The following is a 22,964-nucleotide window of genomic DNA, read 5'->3' as shown; positions in this document are numbered from 1 at the left end:
AGCTCCAACTCAATAGTCAAGTTCAACTTTTGCCATGAGAACGTAGCCAAGCCAAACGGAGGATAGCGCATCCTTCTCCGAATATAAATATGACTGATGGGGCGATTTCAAGCCAACGACTTGTGAGATATGTTGATAGACGTGGGAAACAACTGTTGAGGAGAAGCCGAGTATGAGGATGTATTTTCCTAACGTGGACTACAGGCATTTTGGTATAGTTTGCTTGCATCATAGGCATATGTTGCAGTGCGCAAGAGGAGAGAGGAAGGTTAATTCGGGGTGCTGGTGCAATTGATGCCCAAGTGCCACTATAGGAACCACCTGTAACTTTTACAAAATGGATACCTGTCGTTTTTATCGATGGATACCTGTCGTTGGATACCTGTCGTTTTTAACGTTTTAGAAGAGCATGATAACTTTTTAGGGGGCTAACAATAAGTTGGAATTTAGCCTAAAATATTAACTATTTCTGATATTAAACGTTTGCATCATTTATGAAAGTCAATCTAGAGAAAACAAATCTAGGTCATCGAAAGAGAGCTACTAAGTTTATTTTATATAAGATTTTTCCCTCCCTGGGTTGAAGAAATCTCGTTGGCTCATATGGGACTGAGGCACTCGCGTTGCCTGCTCCTACGGAGAAAAATGGCGGAGCCGGACAATTCTGAGGTATGTCAGTTCGCTGGTAAATGATCCAAGGAGTGACATATGCTGGTCAAAATCTTTCGTTATATTGATATAATCGATAATAATCAAATACTGATGGTTCTGTTAATTAATGTTTAGTGTCTTTGTCAGTTTTGAAGTAATCAATATTGTGTCGACTACTGGTGTCTGTAAAAAGCAATGCAGACACATGCAACGTTTAGTTGTTTTTGTAAATTGTTATGGCATATATCCCGTTAAAATATTACATTTGCAAAGAAATGCAATGCAGAAATGATCTGTAGTGGTTAGCGTGTGCGCTGTCCTTGGTGCTGATTTCACTATCCGTTCGGCACAATCTGTCGCATGGACTCCTGCTGCTCTGAAAACGGGTAGATGCGTAACATTATGTAATCTAGCCTACCAAGTGACCTCTAATGCGTTCTAAGTGCTTCACTGTATTTGTAAATAACACATTTAGCCATGTAATGCTATAACAAATGGTTTTGAATCAAAGTGCACTGTATTGAAAGCGATTTGTTACTGCAAACAGATCCAGTCCTGTTGCTCTTCTCTGATAATGTGCCCTCTCTTCAAATACACCTCCACTCACTTTTGTCTGTCCCTAATTCTTAATCTCTCCCTCGATTTCCCTCCCTCTCTCTCTCTCTCTATATATATATATATATCTCCCTTCCTCCCTCCCTTTTCATCTCTCACTCTCCCATCTCTCTTTCCTCCCCACATTGTCTATCTTTATTTCTGTCTCTTTATTTGCTCTATCCCTACCCTCCTCTCTATCTTCATATTCCCTATTTCTCTCTGCCTCACCCCCTCCTCTCTCTTAGCGGCAGCGTACCATCACTACCCCCCAGTCGCAGTCCTTTCAGCCTGCATCCTTGCCCAAACCTGTGCCTACTGTCCACCATGTGCCACACCCTCCACATACGCCCCATGTAGCGGCCCTGCCCACCTGCCCCGGGCGTGGCAAGATGGCAAAGCTGCTCAACCCGGAGGAAATGACATCACAGGACTACTACTTTGACTCCTACGCCCACTTTGGCATCCATGAGGTAGGTAGGGGACTCATCCATGAAATAGGTAGGTGGGTAGGAGACTCACCCATCAGATAGGTAGGTAGGGGACTCATACATGAGGTAGGTAGGGGACTCACCCATGAGGTAGGTAGGTAGGCAGGTAGTTAGGTAGGTAGGTAGGAGACTCATCCATCAGATAGGTAGGCAGGAGACTCATCCACGAGGTAGGTAGGTAGGTAGGCTACTCATCCATGAGGTAGGTAGGAGACTCATCCACGAGGTAGGTAAATAGGTAGGTAGGCTACTCATCCATGAGGTAGGTAGGAGACTCTATCATGAGGAGGCAGGGAGTGAGCACTATGATGAGGAGGCAGAACTCATCATGAGGAGGCAGGGACAGACCATCCAGTCAGGGAAGGCAAGGAGAAACGATCTACAGGTAGGTAGTTAGGCTACTCATCCATGAGGTAAGTAGGAGACTCATCCACGAGGTAGGTAGGTAGGTAGGATACTCATCCATGAGGTAGGTAGGAGACCCATCCATGAGGTAGATATAGTGCCTTCAGAAAGTATTCACAACCCTTTACTTTTTCCAATTTTTGTTGTGTTACAAAGTGGGATTAAAATGGATTTAATTGTTGTTTTTTTGTCAACAATCCACATACTCTGTAATGTGAAACTGGAAGAAATGTTTTAAAATTTGTTTTAAGCAAAAGTGATACAAAATAAATTACTAATATATCTTGATTAGATAAGTATACAACCCCCTAAGTCAATACATGTTAGAATCACCTTTGTCAGTGATTACAGCTGTGAGTCATTCTGGGCAAGTCTCTAAGAGCTTTGCACACTTGGATTGTACAATATTTGCACATTATTCTTAAAAAAATTCTTCAAGCTCTGTCAAGTTGGATGTTGATCATTGCTAGACAGCCATTTTCAAGTTTTGCCATAGATTTTCAAGCCGATATAAGTCAAAACTGTAACTAGGCAACTCAGGAACATTCAGTGTCGTCTTGGTAAGCAACTCCAGTGTATATTTGGCCTTGTGTTTTAGGTTATTTTTCTGCTGAAAGGTGAATTTGACTCCCATTGTCTGTTGGAAAGCAGACTGAACCCGTTTTCCTCTAGGATTTTGCCTGTGCTTAGCTCTATTTCGTTTTTTTATCATTAAAACATAAAAAATACTCTCTTCCTTGCCAATGACAAACATACCCATAACATGATGCAGCCACCACCATGCTTAAAAATATAAAGAGTGGTAGTTAGTGATGGATTTGCCCCAAACATAACACTTTGTATTCAGAACATAAAGTTAATTTCTTTGACACATTTTTTTTGCAGTTTTACTTTAGTGCCTTATTGCAAACAGGATTCATGTTTTGGAATATTTTTATTGTGTACAGGCTTCCTTCGTTTCACTCGGTCAATCAGGTTAGTATTGTGGAGTAACTACAATGTTGTTGATCCATCCTCAGTTTTCTCCTCTAACATGCATTAAACTATGTAACTGTTTTAAAGTCACTATTGGCCTCATGGTGAAATCCCTGAGCGTTTTCCTTCCTCTCCGGCAACTGAGTTAGGAAGGACGCCTGTATCTTTGTAGTGACTGGGTGTATTGATACACCATCCAAAGCATAATTAATAACTTCACCATGCTCATCTTTGGGAGGCATTGGAAAACCTCCCTGGTCTTTGTGGTTGAATCTGTGTTGTAAATTCACTGCTCGACTGAGGGATCTTACAGATAATTGTATGTGTGGGGTTCAGAGATGAGGTAGTCGTTCAAAAATCATGTTAAACACTATTATTGCACACAGAGTGAGTCCATGCAATTAATACGTACATTAATATGTGACTTGTTAAGCAAATTTGTACTCCTGAATTTATTTAGGCTTTCCATAACAAAGGGGTTGAATACTTATTGCTCAAGACATTTCAACTTTTCATTTGTTATTAATTTGTACAAAATTCTAAAAATGTAATTCCACGTTGACATTATACGCTATTGTGTGTGGGCCAGTGACCAAAAAAAGGCTGTAACACAACAGAATGTGGAAAAAGTCAAGTGGTGTGAATATTTTCTGGAGGCACTGTAGGTAGGAGACGAATGGATGTTCTTACTATCCTGCCTGTTGGGATGTTTTGTTACCACTGTTGCCTCTGCTTGCTCTCTGGGGGGTTTAGGCTTTACACGTTTTCAGATGTAGCTGCCAGCAAATTGAATTGATGGATTGACAAGCAGACGTACAGACGGACTGACTGAACAACTAAGGAACTGACTAATGGACTGACTGGTTGACTGCCTGACTGATTAATGGACTGACTGGTTGACTGCCTGCCTGCCTGCTTGACTGACTAATGGACTGACTGGTTGACTGCCTGCCTGCTTAACTGACTGGCTATCACGGGACTGACATCCTGGTACCTGGCATGGATAAGGAAAGAGGACGAGGCATTGAAGTGTCAGACTCATACCCCAGATAATGATCTATTGAAGTGTCAGACTCATACCCCAGATAATGATCTATTGAAGTGTCAGACTCATACCCCAGATAATGATCCATTGAAGTGTCAGACTCATACCCCAGATAATGATCTATTGAAGTGTCAGACTCATACCCCAGATAATGATCTATTGAAGTGTCAGACTCATACCCCAGATAATGATCCATTGAAGTGTCAGACTCATACCCCAAATGCTCTAGGTAACCTAAAAGAGAATGGGAACAACCAAAAAATGTGTTTCTATCGAGGTCCTTATTTAGCATGTGGGTCAGGTTACAGTCTGAATGCCAAGCGGACCCAAGAACAGAACTGCCCCTGATAAAATGTGTGAGTGTGTGTGCGTGTGCAGATAGATGGGTATCAGATAATCCCAGCAGGGTTTCGTTATAGACCTACCTCTATTTAAAGAGCCTGTGCCAGCGATGCGGCCTAAATACTGCCTCTGTCACTATGATCGTTTTCTATGATTAGAAATCCAGAAGCTGTCATTTCTACATGTTTAAGAGGACATGCACTACGTCCCAAATGGCACCATATTCACTATGTAGGGCACTTCTTTCAACCAGGGCCCATAGGGATCTGGTGGAAAGTAGTACGCTATACAGTATGGTGACATTTGGGACACACACATGTCCTGTACCTCCCACTTCTGAATTGTTCAGTGTAGCATATTCATTACGTACTGTATGAGGACATTCATATACACATTTTCCACACTCTGTTGAATCTCTGTTAGCCTGATATTAACCCAATGAGTCCCACCGTATTGCCTGGGCGTTTTGGACATCTCAGCCCTCTTTTAACATAGTGTGTTTGAGTTACAGACTTCTGGGTTGTACCATTGTATTTGTTCATTTCTTCTGCACCCATAGACACCATTAGTCTGTGTGATTAATGGGGGCTGCACTAAAGGGGTGTTTTTGAGACAAGGGCGGATCCCGAAGGTGTCTGGGGCTGGGTCTTTTATACAACAATGTCCGAATGGTTTGAGCTACAAACTATTAAAGCTATCTATGAAAAACCACTTTGCTCTATGAAGCACACAATCCACACAAGAGTGATTAGAAGGCAAGGGGTTCTTCTACATAGAAGATCATAGGAAATCCCAGGACATACTGTCTAAAATACTGTAATAAGCTCACATAGTTAAACTCCAAACACCTAGCAGTTGTCACTGTCTAGTTGGATATACATTTTACACAGACCTTAGTTTTAAAATTGACATTTGTCAATAAAACTCATGAATGCAACTGTTTAATAAGTCAAATTGTGTTTTGTGTTCTACTTGTAGCCCTGGTTGTCCTGAAAATAAAATGATAAAACACTTAAATGTGAGGGCTGGACATGCAGATAACTGAAAGTCAGATGAATGAAAAGCCGATCTTTGCTGGGATCTCGAGACTGATAGGGTTAAGTCTTTTTGAGCTTGACGTCCTCTGTGTATCATGGTATCATGTTTTCCTGACCCCATGACCTGACCAGGTAAAACTCCTGGACCTAGTCATTGTCACGGAGCTACAAAGTCTTATTCTGGAAATCCTAACTTCCACGTAAGTAAAATATTCACTTAGTCTCCCATTGACACCAATGCATGACTAAAGGCTGGATATTCCGCGATACTTCTGCGATAAGGATTGAATCCAGCTCTAAGTGAATATTCGACTTAAATAAAAGTTAGGATTCAGCTCTCTGTGAGATTCCCAATCCCATCAACAATCCCATCTTGTTCCCTGTTGGACAGGAGATGCTGAAGGATGAAGTACGGACCCTGACCTATAGGAATGCCATGTACCACAACAAGCACATGTTCAAGGACAAGATAGTTCTGGACGTGGGCAGTGGGACAGGCATCCTGTCCATGTTCGCTGCCAACGCAGGCGCCAGGCACGTGTACGGGGTGAGTCCTTGTCCTGCTTTAAACACCAAACACCTTTTTCACACTGTTCATTTGCCAAATGTTGTCGAATGTTGCAGATAGACATTCCATGAATAGAGCTGATGTGATTCCTTAATTCTCCATGTGGAGAGGCATGTTCGTTCTACATAGCCTATTTCTATCTAAACGTTCCAAAATGTTGCGTCCTTCTGACGCGCCCCTGGCTATGCGTTTAACAAATGGCTGTTGGACACTATAGGGCCGAGCTGAACCATACCCTGCTGGTTTTTATATTTTCCTTTCACATTGTCCTTTTCCAGCATGGCTCAAGCAGCCATGGTGGATGTGTAACCAGGCCAGCCCAGATCGGCATGGCCTGGCTCGGGTTGGTCCTGTAGTGTGAACCAGGCGAGGAACAAAAGGACTTGATGGTTGATATTCGACTGTCGTACAGTCGTCTGATCTGTTGAGTTGAAGTGGATATAAATGATACAAGTCCTGGTGGGTGTAGCACTGACACTTGTTCACCCACACACACGCACGCACGCATGCACACACACACGCACATGCACACACACGAGACATGCACACACAAACCAGCACCCTGCACCCGGTTCATAGTGTAAATTGTCATAACACTCTACCTCCATTAGCATCTTGGCTAACCCTTCTGAGATCATGCCATGTAACTACACCAGTGTCGCCTCGGTAATGCTAACAAGCTAACACACATCAGAGGCACATCTCCAGGCTCCCGTCCAGATGATCGCTAATGCAGAAGATCACAGAGTCAATATCTGCATCCCAAATGGTCTTATGAATCATATATAACACCAATGGAGGGGAGAGGGAAAAGATACAGCACATGGATAACATTTTTGATAAAGTGGAGATTGGATCTAGGATGAGTGGTAAAGCTGCAATGATTGCAGTGGGTGCCTTTGTGTGTGTGTGTGTGTGTGTGTGTGTGTGTGTGTGTGTGTGTGTGTGTGTGTGTGTGTGTGTGTGTGTGTGTGTGTGTGTGTGTGTGTGTGTGTGTGTGTGTGTGTGTGTGTGTGTGTGTGTGTGTGTGTGTGTGTGTGTGTGTGTGTGGACGTGTTTAACTATTCTTGTGGGGACCAGAAGTCCCTACAAGAATAGTAAACAAAGTAAAAATTGACCAACTGGGGACATTTTGTTAGTCCCCACAAGGTCAAATGCTATTTCTAGGGGGTTTAGGGTTAAGGTTAGAATTAGTGTTAGGGTTAGAATTAATTTAAATATTAAGGTTAGGAGCTAGGGTTAGTTGTAGGGTTAGGGTTAGGAGCTAGGGTTAGGTTTAGGGTTAGGATAAAGTTTAGGTTTTTGGGTTAGGGTTAGGGTTAGGGTTAGGGTTAAGGTTAGGGTTAGGGTTAGGGTAAGAGTACGGGTTAGGATTATGGTTAGGTTTAGGGTTAGGGGTTAGGGAAAATAGGATTTTGAATGGGACTGAATTGTATGTCCCCACAAGGTTAGCTGTACAAGACTGTGTGTGTGTGTGTGTGTGTGTGTGTGTGTGTGTGTGTGTGTGTGTGTGTGTGTGTGTGTGTGTGTGTGTGTGTGTGTGTGTGTGTGTGTGTGTGTGTGTGTGTGTGTGTGTGTGTGTGTGTGTGTGTGTGTGTGTGTGTGTGTACCTGTAGAACTAATGTCAGCCCTAACATTCATCAACGAGTATGTAGGTGATGTGCACATCCAACATTTCTCCACTGAATAAAGCACAGGAGCAGTCCAGACCTTTTCTTTATTTACTGACATTCATCAAACCTGTGTTTGTTCCTTCTTGTTATGTTCCCCAGATTGAGTGTTCAAGTATATCAGAGTATTCTGAGAAGATCATCAAGTCCAACCACCTACACAATGGTAAGAGCTACACTACAAACCAATCATCTATATAGGTTCACACAGGGTAGTGAATGGCTATGTCCTGTCAAAGTTACATGCTACAAGTTAACTAGTCAAGGGACACGGATTTGGGGAGGATAAACTGATTCTAGAACTGGGTCTAAAGGCAACTTCTGATTCTAGAACAGAGGTAGTTAGAGAGAGAGGGAGAGAGAGGCAGGGGAGAGAGAGGGAGAGAGAGGCAGGGGAGAGAGAGAGAGGAGGGAAAGGTAGTTAGAGAGAGAGGCAGGGGAGAGAGAGGGAGAGGGAGAGGTAGTTAGAGAAAGAGGGAGAGAGAGGCAGGGGAGAGACAGAGAGAGACAGAGACAGAGACAGAGACAGAGACAGAGACAGAGACAGAGAGAGAGAGAGAGAGAGAGAGAGAGAGAGAGAGAGAGAGAGAGAGATATTCAGACAGACATCTTCACCCTGGACTCCGGCTGGCAGCTCTATCTGGCAACTCTCCTCCCAAACAAAACATCCCTAAACTGAGACGTCAATCAGAATGAGCTGTATGTCACTGATTACCACTGTGAAATGTCACATTGATGGAACTCCACAGATGGACATCTAATTGAATGACCCAGAACAAAAAGTGGAACATTGACACTTGATCAATGTTATTCTAACATTTAGAATATATTTTTGTTGTACTGGAGTGTTTAGTATAGTGAAATGTTTAGTGGAGTGTTTAGTGTAGTGAAATGTTTAGTGTAGTGTAGTGGAGTGTTTGCTGTAGTGGAGTGTTTAGTGTAGTGTTTAGTATAGTGGAGTGTGTAGTGTAGTGGAGTGTTTAGTGTAGTGTTTAGTATAGTGGAGTGTTTAGTGTAGTGGAGTGTTTAGTATAGTGAAATGTTTAGTGGAGTGTTTAGTGTAGTGTAGTGTTTAGTGTAGTGGAGTGTTTGCTGTAGTGGAGTGTTTAGTGTAGTGGAGTGTTTAGTGTAGTGTTTAGTATAGTGAAATGTTTAGTGTAGTGTAGTGTTTAGTGTAGTGGAGTGTTTGCTGTAGTGGAGTGTTTAGTGTAGTGGGGTGTTTAGTGTAGTGTTTAGTATAGTGGAGTGTTTAGTGTAGTGAAATGTTTAGTGGAGTGTTTAGTGTAGTGAAATGTTTAGTGTATTGGAGTGTTTGGTGTAGTGGAGTGTTTAGTATAGTGGAGTGTTTAGTGTAGTGTTTAGTGTTTAGTATAGTGGAGTGTTTAGTGGAGTGGAGTGTTTAGTGTAGTGAAATGTTTAGTGTAGTGGAGTGTTTGGTGTAGTGGAGTGTTTAGTATAGTGGAGTGTTTAGTGTAGTGTTTAGTGTTTAGTATAGTGGAGTGTTTAGTGGAGTGGAGTGTTTAGTGTAGTGGAGTGTTTAGTGTAGTGGAGTGTTTAGTGTAGTAGAGTGTTTAGTGTAGTGGAGTGTTTAGTGTAGTGGAGTGTTTAGTGTAGTGTTTAGTGTTTAGTATAGTGGAGTGTTTAGTGTAGTGGAGTGTTTAGTGTAGTGGAGTGTTTAGTGTAGTGTAGTGTTTAGTGTAGTGGAGTGTTTAGTATAGTGGAGTGTTTAGTGTAGTAGAGTGTTTAGTGTAGTAGAGTGTTTAGTGTAGTGGGAGTGTTTAGTGTAGTGTAGTGTTTAGTGTAGTAGAGTGTTTAGTGTAGTAGAGTGTTTAGTGTAGTGGAGTGTTTAGTGTAGTAGAGTGTTTAGTGTAGTAGAGTGTTTAGTGTAGTAGAGTGTTTAGTGTAGTGGAGTGTTTAGTGTAGTAGAGTGTTTAGTATAGTGGAGTGTTTAGTGTAGTGGAGTGTTTAGTGTAGTAGAGTGTTTAGTGTAGTGGAGTGTTTAGTGTAGTGGAGTGTTTAGTGTAGTGGAGTGTTTAGTGTAGTGAAGTGTTTAGTGTAGTGGAGTGTTTAGTGTAGTGTAGTGTTTAGTATAGTGGAGTGTTTAGTGTAGTGGAGTGTTTAGTGTAGTGTTTAGTATAGTGAAATGTTTAGTGTAGTGGAGTGTTTAGTGTAGTAGAGTGTTTAGTGTAGTGGAGTGTTTAGTGTAGTGGAGTGTTTAGTATAGTGGAGTGTTTAGTATAGTGAAGTGTTTAGTATAGTGGAGTGTTTAGTGTAGTAGAGTGTTTAGTGTTTAGTGTAGTGTAGTGTTTAGTATAGTGGAGTGTTTAGTGTAGTGGAGTGTTTAGTGTAGTGTAGTGTTTAGTATAGTGGAGTGTTTAGTGTAGTGTAGTGTTTAGTATAGTGGAGTGTTTAGTGTAGTGGAGTGTTTAGTGTAGTAGAGTGTTTAGTCTAGTGAAATGTTTAGTGTAGTAGAGTGTTTAGTGTAGTGGAGTGTTTAGTGTAGTAGAGTGTTTAGTGTAGTAGAGTGTTTAGTGTAGTGGAGTGTTTAGTGTAGTGGAGTGTTTAGTATAGTGGAGTGTTTAGTGTAGTGTAGTGTTTAGTGTAGTGAAGTGTTTAGTGTAGTAGAGTGTTTAGTGTAGTGGAGTGTTTAGTGTAGTGGAGTGTTTAGTGTAGTAGAGTGTTTAGTGTAGTGGAGTGTTTAGTGTAGTGGAGTGTTTAGTATAGTGGAGTGTTTAGTATAGTGAAGTGTTTAGTATAGTGGAGTGTTTAGTGTAGTAGAGTGTTTAGTGTTTAGTGTAGTGGAGTGTTTAGTGTAGTGGAGTGTTTAGTGTAGTGGAGTGTTTAGTGTAGTGGAGTGTTTAGTGTAGTGGAGTGTTTAGTATAGTGGAGTGTTTAGTATAGTGAAGTGTTTAGTATAGTGGAGTGTTTAGTGTAGTAGAGTGTTTAGTGTTTAGTGTTTAGTATAGTGGAGTGTTTAGTGTAGTGTTTAGTGTAGTAGAGTGTTTAGTGTAGTGAAGTGTTTAGTGTAGTAGAGTGTTTAGTGTAGTAGAGTGTTTAGTATAGTGAAGTGTTTAGTGTAGTAGAGTGTTTAGTGTAGTAGAGTGTTTAGTATAGTGAAGTGTTTAGTATAGTGTAGTGTTTAGTGTAGTGTAGTGTTTAGTGTAGTGAAGTGTTTAGTATAGTGAAGTGTTTAGTGTAGTGGAGTGTTTAGTATAGTAGAGTGTTTAGTGTAGTAGAGTGTTTAGTATAGTGAAGTGTTTAGTATAGTGGAGTGTTTAGTGTAGTGTAGTGTTTAGTGTAGTGAAGTGTTTATTGTTTAGTGTAGTAGAGTGTTTAGTGTAGTGTTTAGTGTAGTGGAGTGTTTAGTGTAGTAGAGTGTTTAGTGTAGTGGAGTGTTTGGTGTAGTGTAGTGTTTAGTGTAGTGGAGTGTTTAGTGTAGTAGAGTGTTTAGTATAGTGGAGTGTTTAGTGTAGTGTAGTGTTTAGTGTAGTGTAGTGTTTAGTGTAGTGGAGTGTTTAGTGTTTAGTGTAGTGAAGTGTTTAGTGTTTAGTGTAGTGGAGTGTTTAGTGTAGTAGAGTGTTTAGTGTAGTGGAGTGTTTAGTGTAGTGTAGATTTTAGTGTAGTGTAGTGTTTAGTGTAGTGGAGTGTTTAGTGTTTAGTGTAGTGAAGTGTTTAGTGTTTAGTGTAGTGGAGTGTTTAGTGTAGTGAAGTGTTTAGTATAGTGTAGTGTTTAGTGTAGTGGAGTGTTTAGTGTTTAGTGTAGTGGAGTGTGTGTTGTGAGTGACATTCTGTGTCCTGTCCTTCAGTCATCACCATCCTCAATGGGAAGGTGGAGGAGGTGGAACTGCCAGTGGAGAAAGTCGACATCATCATCTCAGAGTGGATGGGCTACTGTCTCTTCTACGAGTCTATGCTCAATACGGTCATCTTCGCCAGGGACAAATGGCTAGTAAGCGTGTGTGTTTGTTCTTGTGTATGGGTGTGTGTGTGTGAGAGAGAGAGAGGAAATGCAGATGAGCTTTGAAGATTTACATAAATTCAGTGAAAACCCACACTAACACACGGTTATATTAACAGTATTGCACTTTTCATGGAGCCTACTTTTGTCCAGCTAATAGCCTAACCACCAATCAAGCAACATTATGGACTAAACGTTCAAATCCTGTTGCTGCAGGATAATTCTTCTGTGACAATATAGATCAAATGAAGATCCTACACCTGTACATCCATGCATGTATATGTGCAATGATGTGTGTGCATGTATGTTTGTGCGTGTGTGTGTGTGTGTGTGTGTGCATCCACATATCGACAAAGGTCCTGCTTACAGCGCCCAGCGAGAGGACGATCTGGTTTCTAACCAGTGTTGCTGCTTCAGGGTTTTAGACCGGGTATGAGCTAATGTTACATACAGGATGCCAGGTGTGCAGACAATGCATGTGCCTGTAGGATGTCTCTATTCTCTATGAGGTGTATCTCAACTAAATGTACAGTGGGGAGAACAAGTATTTGATACACTGCCGATTTTGCAGGTTTTCCTACTTACAAAGCATGTAGAGGTCTGTAATTTTTATCACAGGTACACTTCAACTGTGAGAGACGGAATCTAAAACAAAAATCCAGAAAATCACATTGTATGATTTTTAAGTAATTAATTTGCATTTTATTGCATGACATAAGTATTTGATACATCAGAAAAGCAGAACTTAATATTTGGTACAGAAACCTTTGTTTGCAATTACAGAGATCATACGTTTCCTGTAGTTCTTGACCAGGTTTGCACACACTGCAGCAGGGATTTTGGCCCACTCCTCCATACAGACCTTCTCCAGATCCTTCAGGTTTCGGGGCTGTCGCTGGGCAATACGGACTTTCAGCTCCCTCCAAAGATTTTCTATTGGGTTCAGGTCTGGAGACTGGCTAGGCCACTCCAGGACCTTGAGATGCTTCTTACGGAGCCACTCCTTAGTTGCCCTGGCTGTGTGTTTCGGGTCGTTGTCATGCTGGAAGACCCAGCCACGACCTATCTTCAATGCTCTTACTGAGGGAAGGAGGTTGTTGGCCAAGATCTCGCGATGCATGGCCCCATCCATCCTCCCCTCAATACGGTGCAGTCGTCCTGTCCCCTTTGCAGAAAAGCATCCCCAAAGAATGATGTTTCCACCTCCAAGCTTCACGGTTAGGATGGTGTTCTTGGGGTTGTACTAATCCTTCTTCTTCCTCCAAACACGGCGAGTGGAGTTTAGACCAAAAAGCTCTATTTTTGTCTCATCAGACCACATGACCTTCTCCAATTCCTCCTCTGGATAATCCAGATGGTCATTGGCAAACTTCAGACGGGCCTGGACATGCGCTGGCTTGAGCAGGGGGACCTTGCGTGCGCTGCAGGATTTTAATCCATGACGGCGTAGTGTGTTACTAATGGTTTTCTTTGAGACTGTGGTCCCAGCTCTCTTCAGGTCATTGACCAGGTCCTGCCGTGTAGTTCTGGGCTGATCCCTCACCTTCCTCATGATCATTGATGCCCCACGAGGTGAGATCTTGCATGGAGCCCCAGACCGAGGGTGATTGACCGTCATCTTGAACTTCTTCCTTTTTCTAATAATTGCGCCAACAGTTGTTGCCTTCTCACCAAGCTGCTTACCTATTGTCCTGTAGCCCATCCCAGCCGTGTGCAGGTCTACAATTTTATCCCTGATGTCCTCACACAGCTCTCTGGTCTTGGCCATTGTGGAGAGGTTGGAGTCTGTTTGATTGAGTGGGTGGACAGGTGTCTTTTATACAGGTAACGAGTTCAAACAGGTGCAGTTAATACAGGTAATGAGTGGAGAACAGGAGGGCTTCTTAAAGAAAAACTAACAGGTCTGTGAGAGCCGGAATTCTTACTGGTTGGTAGGTGATCAAATACTTATGTCATGCAATAAAATGCGAATTAATTACTTAAAAATCATACAATGTGATTTTCTGGATTTTTGTTTTAAATTCCGTCTCTCACAGTTGAAGTGTACCTATGATAAAAATTACAGACCTCTACATGCTTTGTAAGTAGGAAAACCTGCAAAATCGGCAGTGGATCAAATACTTGTTCTCCCCACTGTATGTTGGTGTCTCCTCTCACATTCAGAAGCCTGGAGGGCTGATGTTTCCTGACAGGGCTGCCCTGTATGTGGTGGCCATCGAGGACAGGCAGTACAAGGACTTCAAGATACACTGTGAGAACATCCTTCCGTCTCTGTTTCTTAGCTACTGTGTGTATACTGTATGTATGCTGGAGGTATCCTATCCTCTCCCTCTTCCAGTAGGCTCTCTCCTCCAGCCTCTGGGTTGGACTAGACTACAGAGAGCTGTGTAGAGGAGGGATGGAGGGAAGAGAGGGAGAGCCTGTCTGCTCTGTTCTTAACCCTAACTGAAGTAGACCTATAATACAAGGCTGCCAGACATAGTAGAAGAGTATTTAAGGCCCCTGTCTCTCACTAGAGGAACACCAGATAGACACACTAAGGGAGGGTGGAAGGACTGAGCCCACATTTTTGGCAACTGTAGAGCTGTGCTATCTTTCCACTGTTTCTGAGGGTTGTTATCGATCCTAGGCAGCAAATAGAGAATAACAGTTTTAATCTCAATCTAAAACAAGAGACACTCTTCCAATCCAACACAGTGTCAATAGAGTCTGTGTGATGACCACCACTGAGAGAGAGAGAGTCTGTGTGATGACCACCACTGAGAGAGTGAGAGAGAGTCTGTGTGATGACCACCACTGAGAGAGAGTCTGTGGGATGACCACCACTTAGAGAGAGAGAGAGTCTGTGTGATGACCACCACTGAGAGAGTCTGTGTGATGACCACCACTGAGAGAGTCTGTGTGATGACCACCACAGAGAGAGTCTGTGGGATGACCACCACTTAGAGAGAGAGAGAGAGTCTGTGTGATGACCACCACTGAGAGAGAGTCTGTGTGATGACCACCACTGAGAGAGTCTGTGTGATGACCACCACTGAGAGAGAGAGAGTCTGTGTGATGACCACCACTGAGAGAGAGAGAGAGTCTGTGTGATGACCACCACTGAGAGAGAGAGAGTCTGTGTGATGACCACCACTGAGAGAGAGAGAGTCTGTGTGATGACAACCACTGAGAGCGAGTCTGTGTGATGACCACCACTGAGAGAGAGTCTGTGTGATGACCACCACTGAGAGAGAGTCTGTGTGATGACCACCACTGAGAGAGAGTCTGTGTGATGACCACCACTGAGAGAGAGTCTGTGTGATGACCACCACTGAGAGAGAGTCTGTGTGATGACCACCACTGAGAGAGAGAGTCTGTGTGATGACCACCACTGAGAGAAAGTCTGTGTGATGACCACCACTGAGAGAGAGTCTGTGTGATGACCACCATTGAGAGAGAGTCTGTGTGATGACCACCACCGAGAGAGAGTCTGTGTGATGACCACCACTGAGAGAGAGTCTGTGTGATGACCACCACTTAGAGAGAGAGAGTCTGTGTCATGACCACCAGTGAGAGAGAGAAAGTCTGTGTGATGACCACCACTGAGAGAGAGTCTGTGTGATGACCACCACTGAGAGAGAGTCTGTGTGATGACCACCACTGAGAGAGAGAGAGAGAGTCTGTGTGATGACCACCACTTAGAGAGAGAGAGAGGCTGTGTGATGACCACCATTTAGAGAGAGAGTATGTGTGATGACCACCATTTAGAGAGAGAGTCTGTGTGATGACCACCACGTAGAGAGAGAGAGGCTGTGTGATGACCACCACTTAGAGAGAGAGAGAGAGGTTGTGTGATGACCACCACTTAGAGAGAGAGAGATAGGTTGTGTGATGACCACCACTTAGAGAGAGAGAGAGAGGGGTTGTGTGATGACCACCACTTAGAGAGAGAGAGGCTGTGTGATGACCACCACTTAGAGAGAGAGAAAGAGGTTGTGTGATGACTACCACTTAGCGAGAGAGAGGTTGTGTGATGACCACCACTTAGAGAGAGAGAGAGGTTGTGTGATGACCACCACTTAGAGAGAGAGAGAGAGTCTGTGTGATGACCACCACTGAGAGTCTATGTGATGACCACCACTGAGAGAGAGTATGTGTGATGACCATCACTGAGAGAGAGTCTGTGTGATGACCACCACTGAGAGAGAGAGAGAGAGAGTCTGTGTGATGACCACCACTGAGAGAGAGTCTGTGTGATGACCACCACTGAGAGAGAGTCTGTGTGATGACCACCACTGAGAGAGAGTCTGTGTGATGACCACCACTGAGAGAGAGTCTGTGTGATGACCACCACTGAGAGAGAGTCTGTGTGATGACCACCACTGAGGGAGAGTCTGTGTGATGACCACCACTGAGATAGAGAGTCTGTGTGATGACCACCACTGAGAGAGAGAGAGAGAGAGAGAGAGAGAGAGAGAGAGAGAGTCTGTGTGATGACCCCCACTTAGAGAGAGATAGAGAGGCTGTGTGATGACCACCACTTAGAGAGAGAGAGAGAGGCTGTGTGATGACCACCACTTAGAGAGAGAGAGAGATGTTGTGTGATGACCACCACTTAGAGAGAGAGAGAGAGGTTGTGTGATGACCACCACTTAGAGAGAGAGAGAGAGGTTGTGTGATGACCACCACTTAAAGAGAGAGAGAGAGAGGTTGTGTGATGACCACCACTTAGAGAGAGAGAGAGAGGTTGTGTGATGACCACCACTTAGAGAGAGAGAGGTTGTGTGATGACCACCACTTAGAGAGAGAGAGAGAGAGGTTGTGTGATGACCACCACTTAGAGAGAGAGAGAGATGTTGTGTGATGACCACCACTTAGAGAGAGAGAGGTTGTGTGATGACCACCACTTAGAGAGAGAGAGGTTGTGTGATGACCACCACTTAGAGAGAGAGAGAGAGGTTGTGTGATGACCACCACTTCAGACACAGAGTGTACCAGTTTTGCTCATATATGAGTGTGTGTGTGTATTCAGGGTGGGAGAACGTGTACGGTTTTGACATGACCTGCATCCGTAACGTGGCCATGAGAGAGCCCCTGGTGGACGTGGTGGACCCCAAACAGGTGGTGACCAACTCCTGCCTAGTCAAGGTCAGTGTGTGTGTGTGTGTGTGTGTGTGTGTGTGATAATGGCTGACCCTGGCCCTACTCTCAGGGGGAGTTGGGATTGTAACGGGTTTCGTCCTCTTCGTCTGGCGAGGAGTAGCAAGGATCGGACCAATACGCAGCGTGGTAAGTGTCCATATTGATATTTTTATTAAATCAAACAGAACACTGAACGAAATAACAAAAGTACAAACAAACCCGAAACAGTCCCGTATGGTGAAAACACTAACACAGGATACAACCACCCACAAAACACAAAGGAAAACAGGCTACCTAAATATGGCTCCCAATCAGAGACAACGACTGACACCTGCCTCTGATTGAGAACCATACTAGGCCAAACACATAGAAAAAGACAACCTAGACATACAACATAGAATGCCCACCCACATCACACCCTGACCAAACAAAACATAGAAACATACAAAGCAATCTATGGTCAGGGCGTGACAGGGATATGCAACAACAACAAAAAATCTAAATCTCACTTCCGTATAATACACACTTGTTATTATTTATTGCCTGAATCCAGACTAAAAAAATTACTTTCCAAAATTGAAGTGTCACAGAGAGACTACCAGCCAAGAATTATGATGAGCCCTAAATGGGTTCCGTGTCCCTGTCTGTGATTTGCATGTCAATGAATGTGTCTAGACTGTACAGACTTCACAGTGGGACCCATGCCAGCCACCGTATCTGAGCCATAAATAGGCCTGGCACTCCCGGGTCTGTGTGACACATTGGGATTTAACACTGCTGTTCTGTCCTGTCCAATGACGGCCTGTCTGTCCTGGTCAATGATGGCCTGTCTGTCCTGTCCAATGACGGCCTGTCTGTCCTGTCCAATGTCACATGAATCATCCAAAAGAGATAATATATCCTCCATTTCAATGTGTGAGGCATGATATGAGATGCTGTGTGAATTATCTTCAGGAGGAAAGTATTTGATGCTGAGAGGTGCCATGCTTTCTAGGGCGTATGAATGATAGGATGGATGGATGAATTGAACAGATGAAGGAATGAATTAATAAAAAAGATGATTGACTCACTGACTGACTCGATTGGATACATTAATGAATGAATGAATAAACAAATATATTGGGTGGAATTGAATGAAATAAAGAGTAGAACACAAAATGGAAGGGGAGCTTAGTCAGGTACAGGGTGTGGATTCCACTTCCAGTTACAAGCCTGAAGTGCTTTAGTGTGACAGAATACATTAGAGCTCCTGACACACAGCAGAGAAACCTGTTCACTGACTGGGAAGAAAACACCACAGAGGGGGGGCAGGTGTGGGAGGGGGGGTGCAAAAAGCACTGGATCAGAAAGCATGTCATGAAACTTCTCAACAATCTAATATCATCCCATAGATAATGAGGTTGAAGAGGCGGAATGGAGCCGAAGACGTGTGTTTGAGAGATGTGCATTGGTGTATGTCTGACAGTGCTTTTATGTATGAGGGAGTGATAGATGTAAGGAGAGAGATAGAGAGATTGAGAGAGATATGTTGAAATAGAGGAGAAAGGAGAAGTGTATGTGTGTGTGTGAGAGAGAGAGGTGAGAGAGAGAGATATCTTTCTTCCGATGCATGTCTCCCTGTACCATATTTCCTTTGTAACCTATGACCCAGGAAGTGGACATCTACACGGTGAAGCCTGAGGACCTGTCTTTCACCACGGCCTTCTGCCTGCAGATCCAGAGGAACGACTATGTCCACGCCATGGTCACCTACTTCAACATCGAGTTCACAAAGTGTCATAAGAAGACTGGCTTCTCTACCGGTTAGACCTCACCACACACAAATGGGTTGTGTTCATTTGGCACCAAGAGTCAGAAAACAGACTGAAACAGGGAAGGACTACCTGAACTAGTCCAATAAGAAAGACCTACTTTTGTTTTCCGTTGCAAAAACGTTTTGCTACGGTGTGCACTAATGAACACAACCCGCGATGTGACCACATTCATGTACACTAAACGCTAGGTCCTTTGAAATTAGGTGTATGACAATATAAGTTACATGTCTTCCACACAAGCCACTTGTGTTGTTATAAGGTCTGGAACCTGAAGCCACTAGAGATCTTTTACAGGGAGAGAACCACTGTGTTCGGTTTCTGGGTCCTGTCCAGGTTATGCAACAATGGAAAGTTGTCATTTCAAACAGACATCAATCATTTTGTGTAAATCAGTCAGTTGTAGCACTTGTACAAATATTCTTGTCTCTGGCAATAATCCTTTGGTTTTGTTTGGAAGATTGTGGAAGCACAGCATATTTTTTGCATTTTAATTCTTCAAGGTTTTGACAAGGGGAGGGCGATATTATTGTGAGGTGTAGGTTTGAGGCTGATGATCAAAAGGTACTGCTAGACATAAAATCATGTAGTAATAACATCCTTTGCTGTTTCCTATAATGAGAAGTTGACTCTGGCTCTCAGCTCTTGACCCCCTCTAGTGGTATTAAGTGGAACTGCACAGGTTAAAAATACAGACCAATGGTACTTTTTCTGTCTCCCTCCTGATTATTTCACTCTCCACTATCTCTGTGAAGATCTCAATTGCATACTCATAGCGTCCTCTTTCCTACTCAAAACCCTTTGCAGGATAGGATAGGTCAGAGGGGAGAGACCTCTGGCTTTCTTATCCAATGGGTGATGAGAAGGAGACAAGGAGAGAGGACGCAAGGTGTGTGCAATTGAGATCTCCCCTATGTCTCAATACCGTTTTCATTTTCTCCTAATCCTCTCTCCATCTCCGCCTCTTCTCTCTTGTTCCCCTCCTCCTATTCCTCCCCCTCTCTTCCATCTCCCCCTCCTCCTCTCTTGTTCCCCTCCTCCTATTCCTCCCCCTCTTCCATTTCCCCCTCCTCTCTTCTTCCCCACCTCCTATTCCTCCCCTCTCTCCCATGGCCAGCTCCTGACGCCGCCAGTACCCACTGGAAGCAGACAGTGTTTTACCTGGAGGACTACCTGACTGTGAGGAAGGGAGAGGAGATACTGGGCAGCATCGCAGTCAAGCCCAACGAAAAGAACGTGGTGAGAATAGTGCTATGCTGTACTAGAACTGCAGCTCACTCCACACCAGCATAGAATAAAATGCTGTTTTAATTTTTTTTATTCTAGATGGGGTTTTTCTATAGTCCAGCCAACGACTCCTGACTATAGATGTCAAGTCTTTAACATGATCTATGAATATGTCTTTCTAAGAGTGAAACCCTATATGAGTATTAGCTCAGACGCCGCAAAACCGCCATCCTATTGCTGTACCACCCACTTTAACTGTTAAAACTCCTCAAATGCATCCTCCCTTCTTCCCTTATTCGAAGTATTCACAGATCGGAGAGGGTTGGATTGGTGAAAGTAGTACGGTGGGAAACTTGCCATCACTTATCCAACTTTATATACAGTTGTCGGAAGTTTACATACACTTAGGTTAGAGTCATTAAATATCGTTTTTCAACCACTCCACAAATTTCTTGTTAGCAAACTATAGTTTTGGCAAGTATGTTAGGACATCTACTTTGTGCATGACACAAGTAATTTTTCCAACAATTGTTTACAGACAGATTATTTCACTCATAATTCCCTGTATCACAATTCCAGTGGGTCAGAAGTTGACTCTAAGTTGACTCTGCATTTAAACAGCTGGGAAAATTCCAGAAAATGATGTCATGGCTTTAGAAGCTTCTGATAGGCTAATGTACATAATTTGAGTCAATTGGAGGTGTACCTGTAGACGTATTTCAAGGCCTACCTTCAAACTCAGTGCCTCTTTGCTTGACATCATGGGAAAATGAAAAGAAATCAGCCAAGACCTCAGAAAAAAAATTGGAGACCTCCACAAGTCTGGTTCATCCTTGGGAGCAATTTCCAAACGCCTGACGGTACCACGTCCATCTGTACAAACAATAGTACGCAAGTATAAACACCATGGGACCACGCAGCCATCATACCGCTCAGGAAGGAGACGCGTTCTGTCTCCATGAGATGAACGTACTTTGGTGTGAAAAGTGCAAATCAATCCCAGAACAACAGCAAAGGACCTTGTGAAGATGCTGGAGGAAACAGGTACAAAAGTATCTATATACACAGTAAAACGAGTCCTATATCGACATAACCTGAAAGGCCAATCAGCAAGGAAGAAGCCACTGCTCCAAAACCGCCATAAAAAAAACAGACTACGGTTTGCAACTGCACATGGGGACAAAAATCGTACTTTTTGGAGAAATGTCCTCTGGTCTGATGAAACAAAAATAGAACTGTTTGGCCATAATGACCATCATTATGTTTGGAGGAAAAAGGGGGAGGCTTGCAAGCCGAAGAACACCATCCCAACCGTGAAGCACGGGGGTGGCAGCATCATGTTGTGGGGGTGCTTTGCTGCAGGAGGGACTGGTGCACTCCACAAAATAGATGGCATCATGAGGTAGGAAAATTATGTGGATATATTGAAGCAACATCTCAAGACATCAGTCAGGAAGTTAAAGCTTGGTCGCAAATGGGTCTTCCAAATGGACATTGACCCCAAGCATACTTCCAAAGTTGTGGCAAAATGGCTTAAGGACAACAAAGTCAAGGTATTGGAGTGGCCATCACAAAGCACTGACCTCAAGCCTATAGAACATTTGTGGGCAGAACTGAAAAAGTGTGTGCGAGCAAGGAGGCCTACAAACCTGACTCAGTTACACCAGCTCTGTCAGGAGGAATGGGCCAAAATTCACCCAGCTTATTGTGGGAAGCTTGTGTGACTCAAGTTAAACAATTTAAAGGCAATGCTATCAAATACTAATTGAGTGTATGTAAACTTCTGACCCACTAGGAATGTGATGAAAGAAATAAAAGCTGAAATAAATAATTCTCTATACTATTATTCTGACATTTCACATTCTTAAAATAAAGTGTTGATCCTAACTGACCTAAGACGGGGAATTTTTACTTGGATTAGATGTCAGGAATTGTTAAAAACGGAGTTTAAATGCATTTGGCTAAGGTGTATGTAAACTTCCGACTTCAACTGTAGGTCAGTGGCTACTTTAAATGGAGGGAGTAAAGAAGGATGTATTTTCAAAGCATTCAAAAGGGCTAAATATCCCTACTGTTGTGTCCATCTCAAATACCCTTTTCATACTACTAAGCCAAGTCGTACTGTGCTGGCCTGGTTACACATCCATAGTTGCTGAAATTGTAGGAGGACAATGTGAAAAGAAAATACCAGAGGCAGCACCTATGGTTGGGGTCGACACGATACTGTCAAATGGTTATAGGTGGACTGAAGAGTCTTCTCTTGTATTCCAGCGGGACCTGGAGTTCACCTTGGAGTTGGACTTTAAAGGACAGCTGTGCGATGCGGCCATTTCCCACGACTACAAGATGCGCTAGCTGACCAGCAAAGGGCGATATCACCCTCCTCAGCCCCCTATTGGACACATCTTGAGGGAGGGCACAGGCTCTCCTATTGGTCCGAGGGGGACACGATACACATCTGATTGGATGACAGCGTTCCAGCACCTAAGTGATGTCATAAAAACAAGCCATTTCGAAGCAATAGCGCCATCACCTGCCACATTTTTAAAGCTGCCCTGAGAATGTAATATCCCTGATGAACTTGATTTGTTATTTTATTCAGGTTGAGTTTCAGTGTTATTAGTACTAGAGCTAAAGGAGTTATAGGGATTTTAGATGCCAGTCCAGAGGCACTTTCAGGACAAACTCTGAGCATGTCTTTTATCAAGGAAAACAGACAGACTACACATCTGTTTCACCGATGTCTTTCAAAGTTCAACGAATGCAGAACCTAAGAGTTTAACAGGAAAGTCATTCAGTGTTTGTTCAAGTTAGGTATATTTTGTTGGTAATCAGTACTGGTACGTTATTTGCATGTTTATCTTTTTGTTCTTGGTTGATTTCAGGTATCATGATTTGATCATTTGAGATATTCACAATTGCTAATGGAACATGTTTAATGATAGAAACCTGTGAGAAATGTCTTTTGTCTTCCATTTCCAGTTGGAAAAGATATTTTACCATTTTGATTTTGGGGTGTGGTGTAGGAGTGATGAACAAATAAAGAACAATTACTTAGAATTGTTG

At 43.2% G+C, this 22,964-nt stretch overlaps 1 protein-coding gene across 2 annotated transcripts; it reads left to right on the top strand.

Moving 5' to 3' along the window:
* The first annotated feature begins 481 nt into the window (after window positions 1-481).
* On the top strand, window positions 482-22,958 carry LOC139533805 (protein arginine N-methyltransferase 8-B-like). 2 transcript variants are annotated; one of them, XM_071332203.1, is made up of 10 exons: window positions 482-669; window positions 1,494-1,718; window positions 5,932-6,087; window positions 7,881-7,944; window positions 11,585-11,727; window positions 13,900-13,987; window positions 16,751-16,866; window positions 18,512-18,662; window positions 19,789-19,907; window positions 22,170-22,958. In XM_071332203.1, exons 1-10 carry the CDS (start codon window positions 604-606, stop codon window positions 22,251-22,253), a joined length of 1,212 nt encoding a protein of 403 aa, XP_071188304.1. In that variant the 5' UTR covers window positions 482-603; the 3' UTR covers window positions 22,254-22,958. The 2 variants fall into 2 exon arrangements, with proteins under 2 accessions (XP_071188304.1, XP_071188303.1); XM_071332202.1 differs by having other exon boundaries at window positions 483-669; window positions 19,789-19,910.
* Window positions 22,959-22,964: the final 6 nt, after the last annotated feature.

Source organism: Salvelinus alpinus, chromosome 11, assembly GCF_045679555.1.
Source record: "Salvelinus alpinus chromosome 11, SLU_Salpinus.1, whole genome shotgun sequence".
Taxonomy (NCBI): Eukaryota; Metazoa; Chordata; class Actinopteri; order Salmoniformes; family Salmonidae; genus Salvelinus; species Salvelinus alpinus.
Note: the sequence above shows the minus strand (reverse complement) of the source record. Positions and strands in the feature narration are given on the sequence as shown.

Coding starts and splice junctions, on each gene's coding strand:
- LOC139533805 (XM_071332202.1), top strand. CDS start 604: ATGGGACTGAGGCACTCGCGTTGCCTGCTCCTACGGAGAAAAATGGCG. Junction 6,088..7,880: donor GCGCCAGGCACGTGTACGGG/GTGAGTCCTTGT, acceptor TATGTTCCCCAG/ATTGAGTGTTCAAGTATATC. Junction 19,911..22,169: donor AGCCCAACGAAAAGAACGTG/GTGAGAATAGTG, acceptor CTTGTATTCCAG/CGGGACCTGGAGTTCACCTT.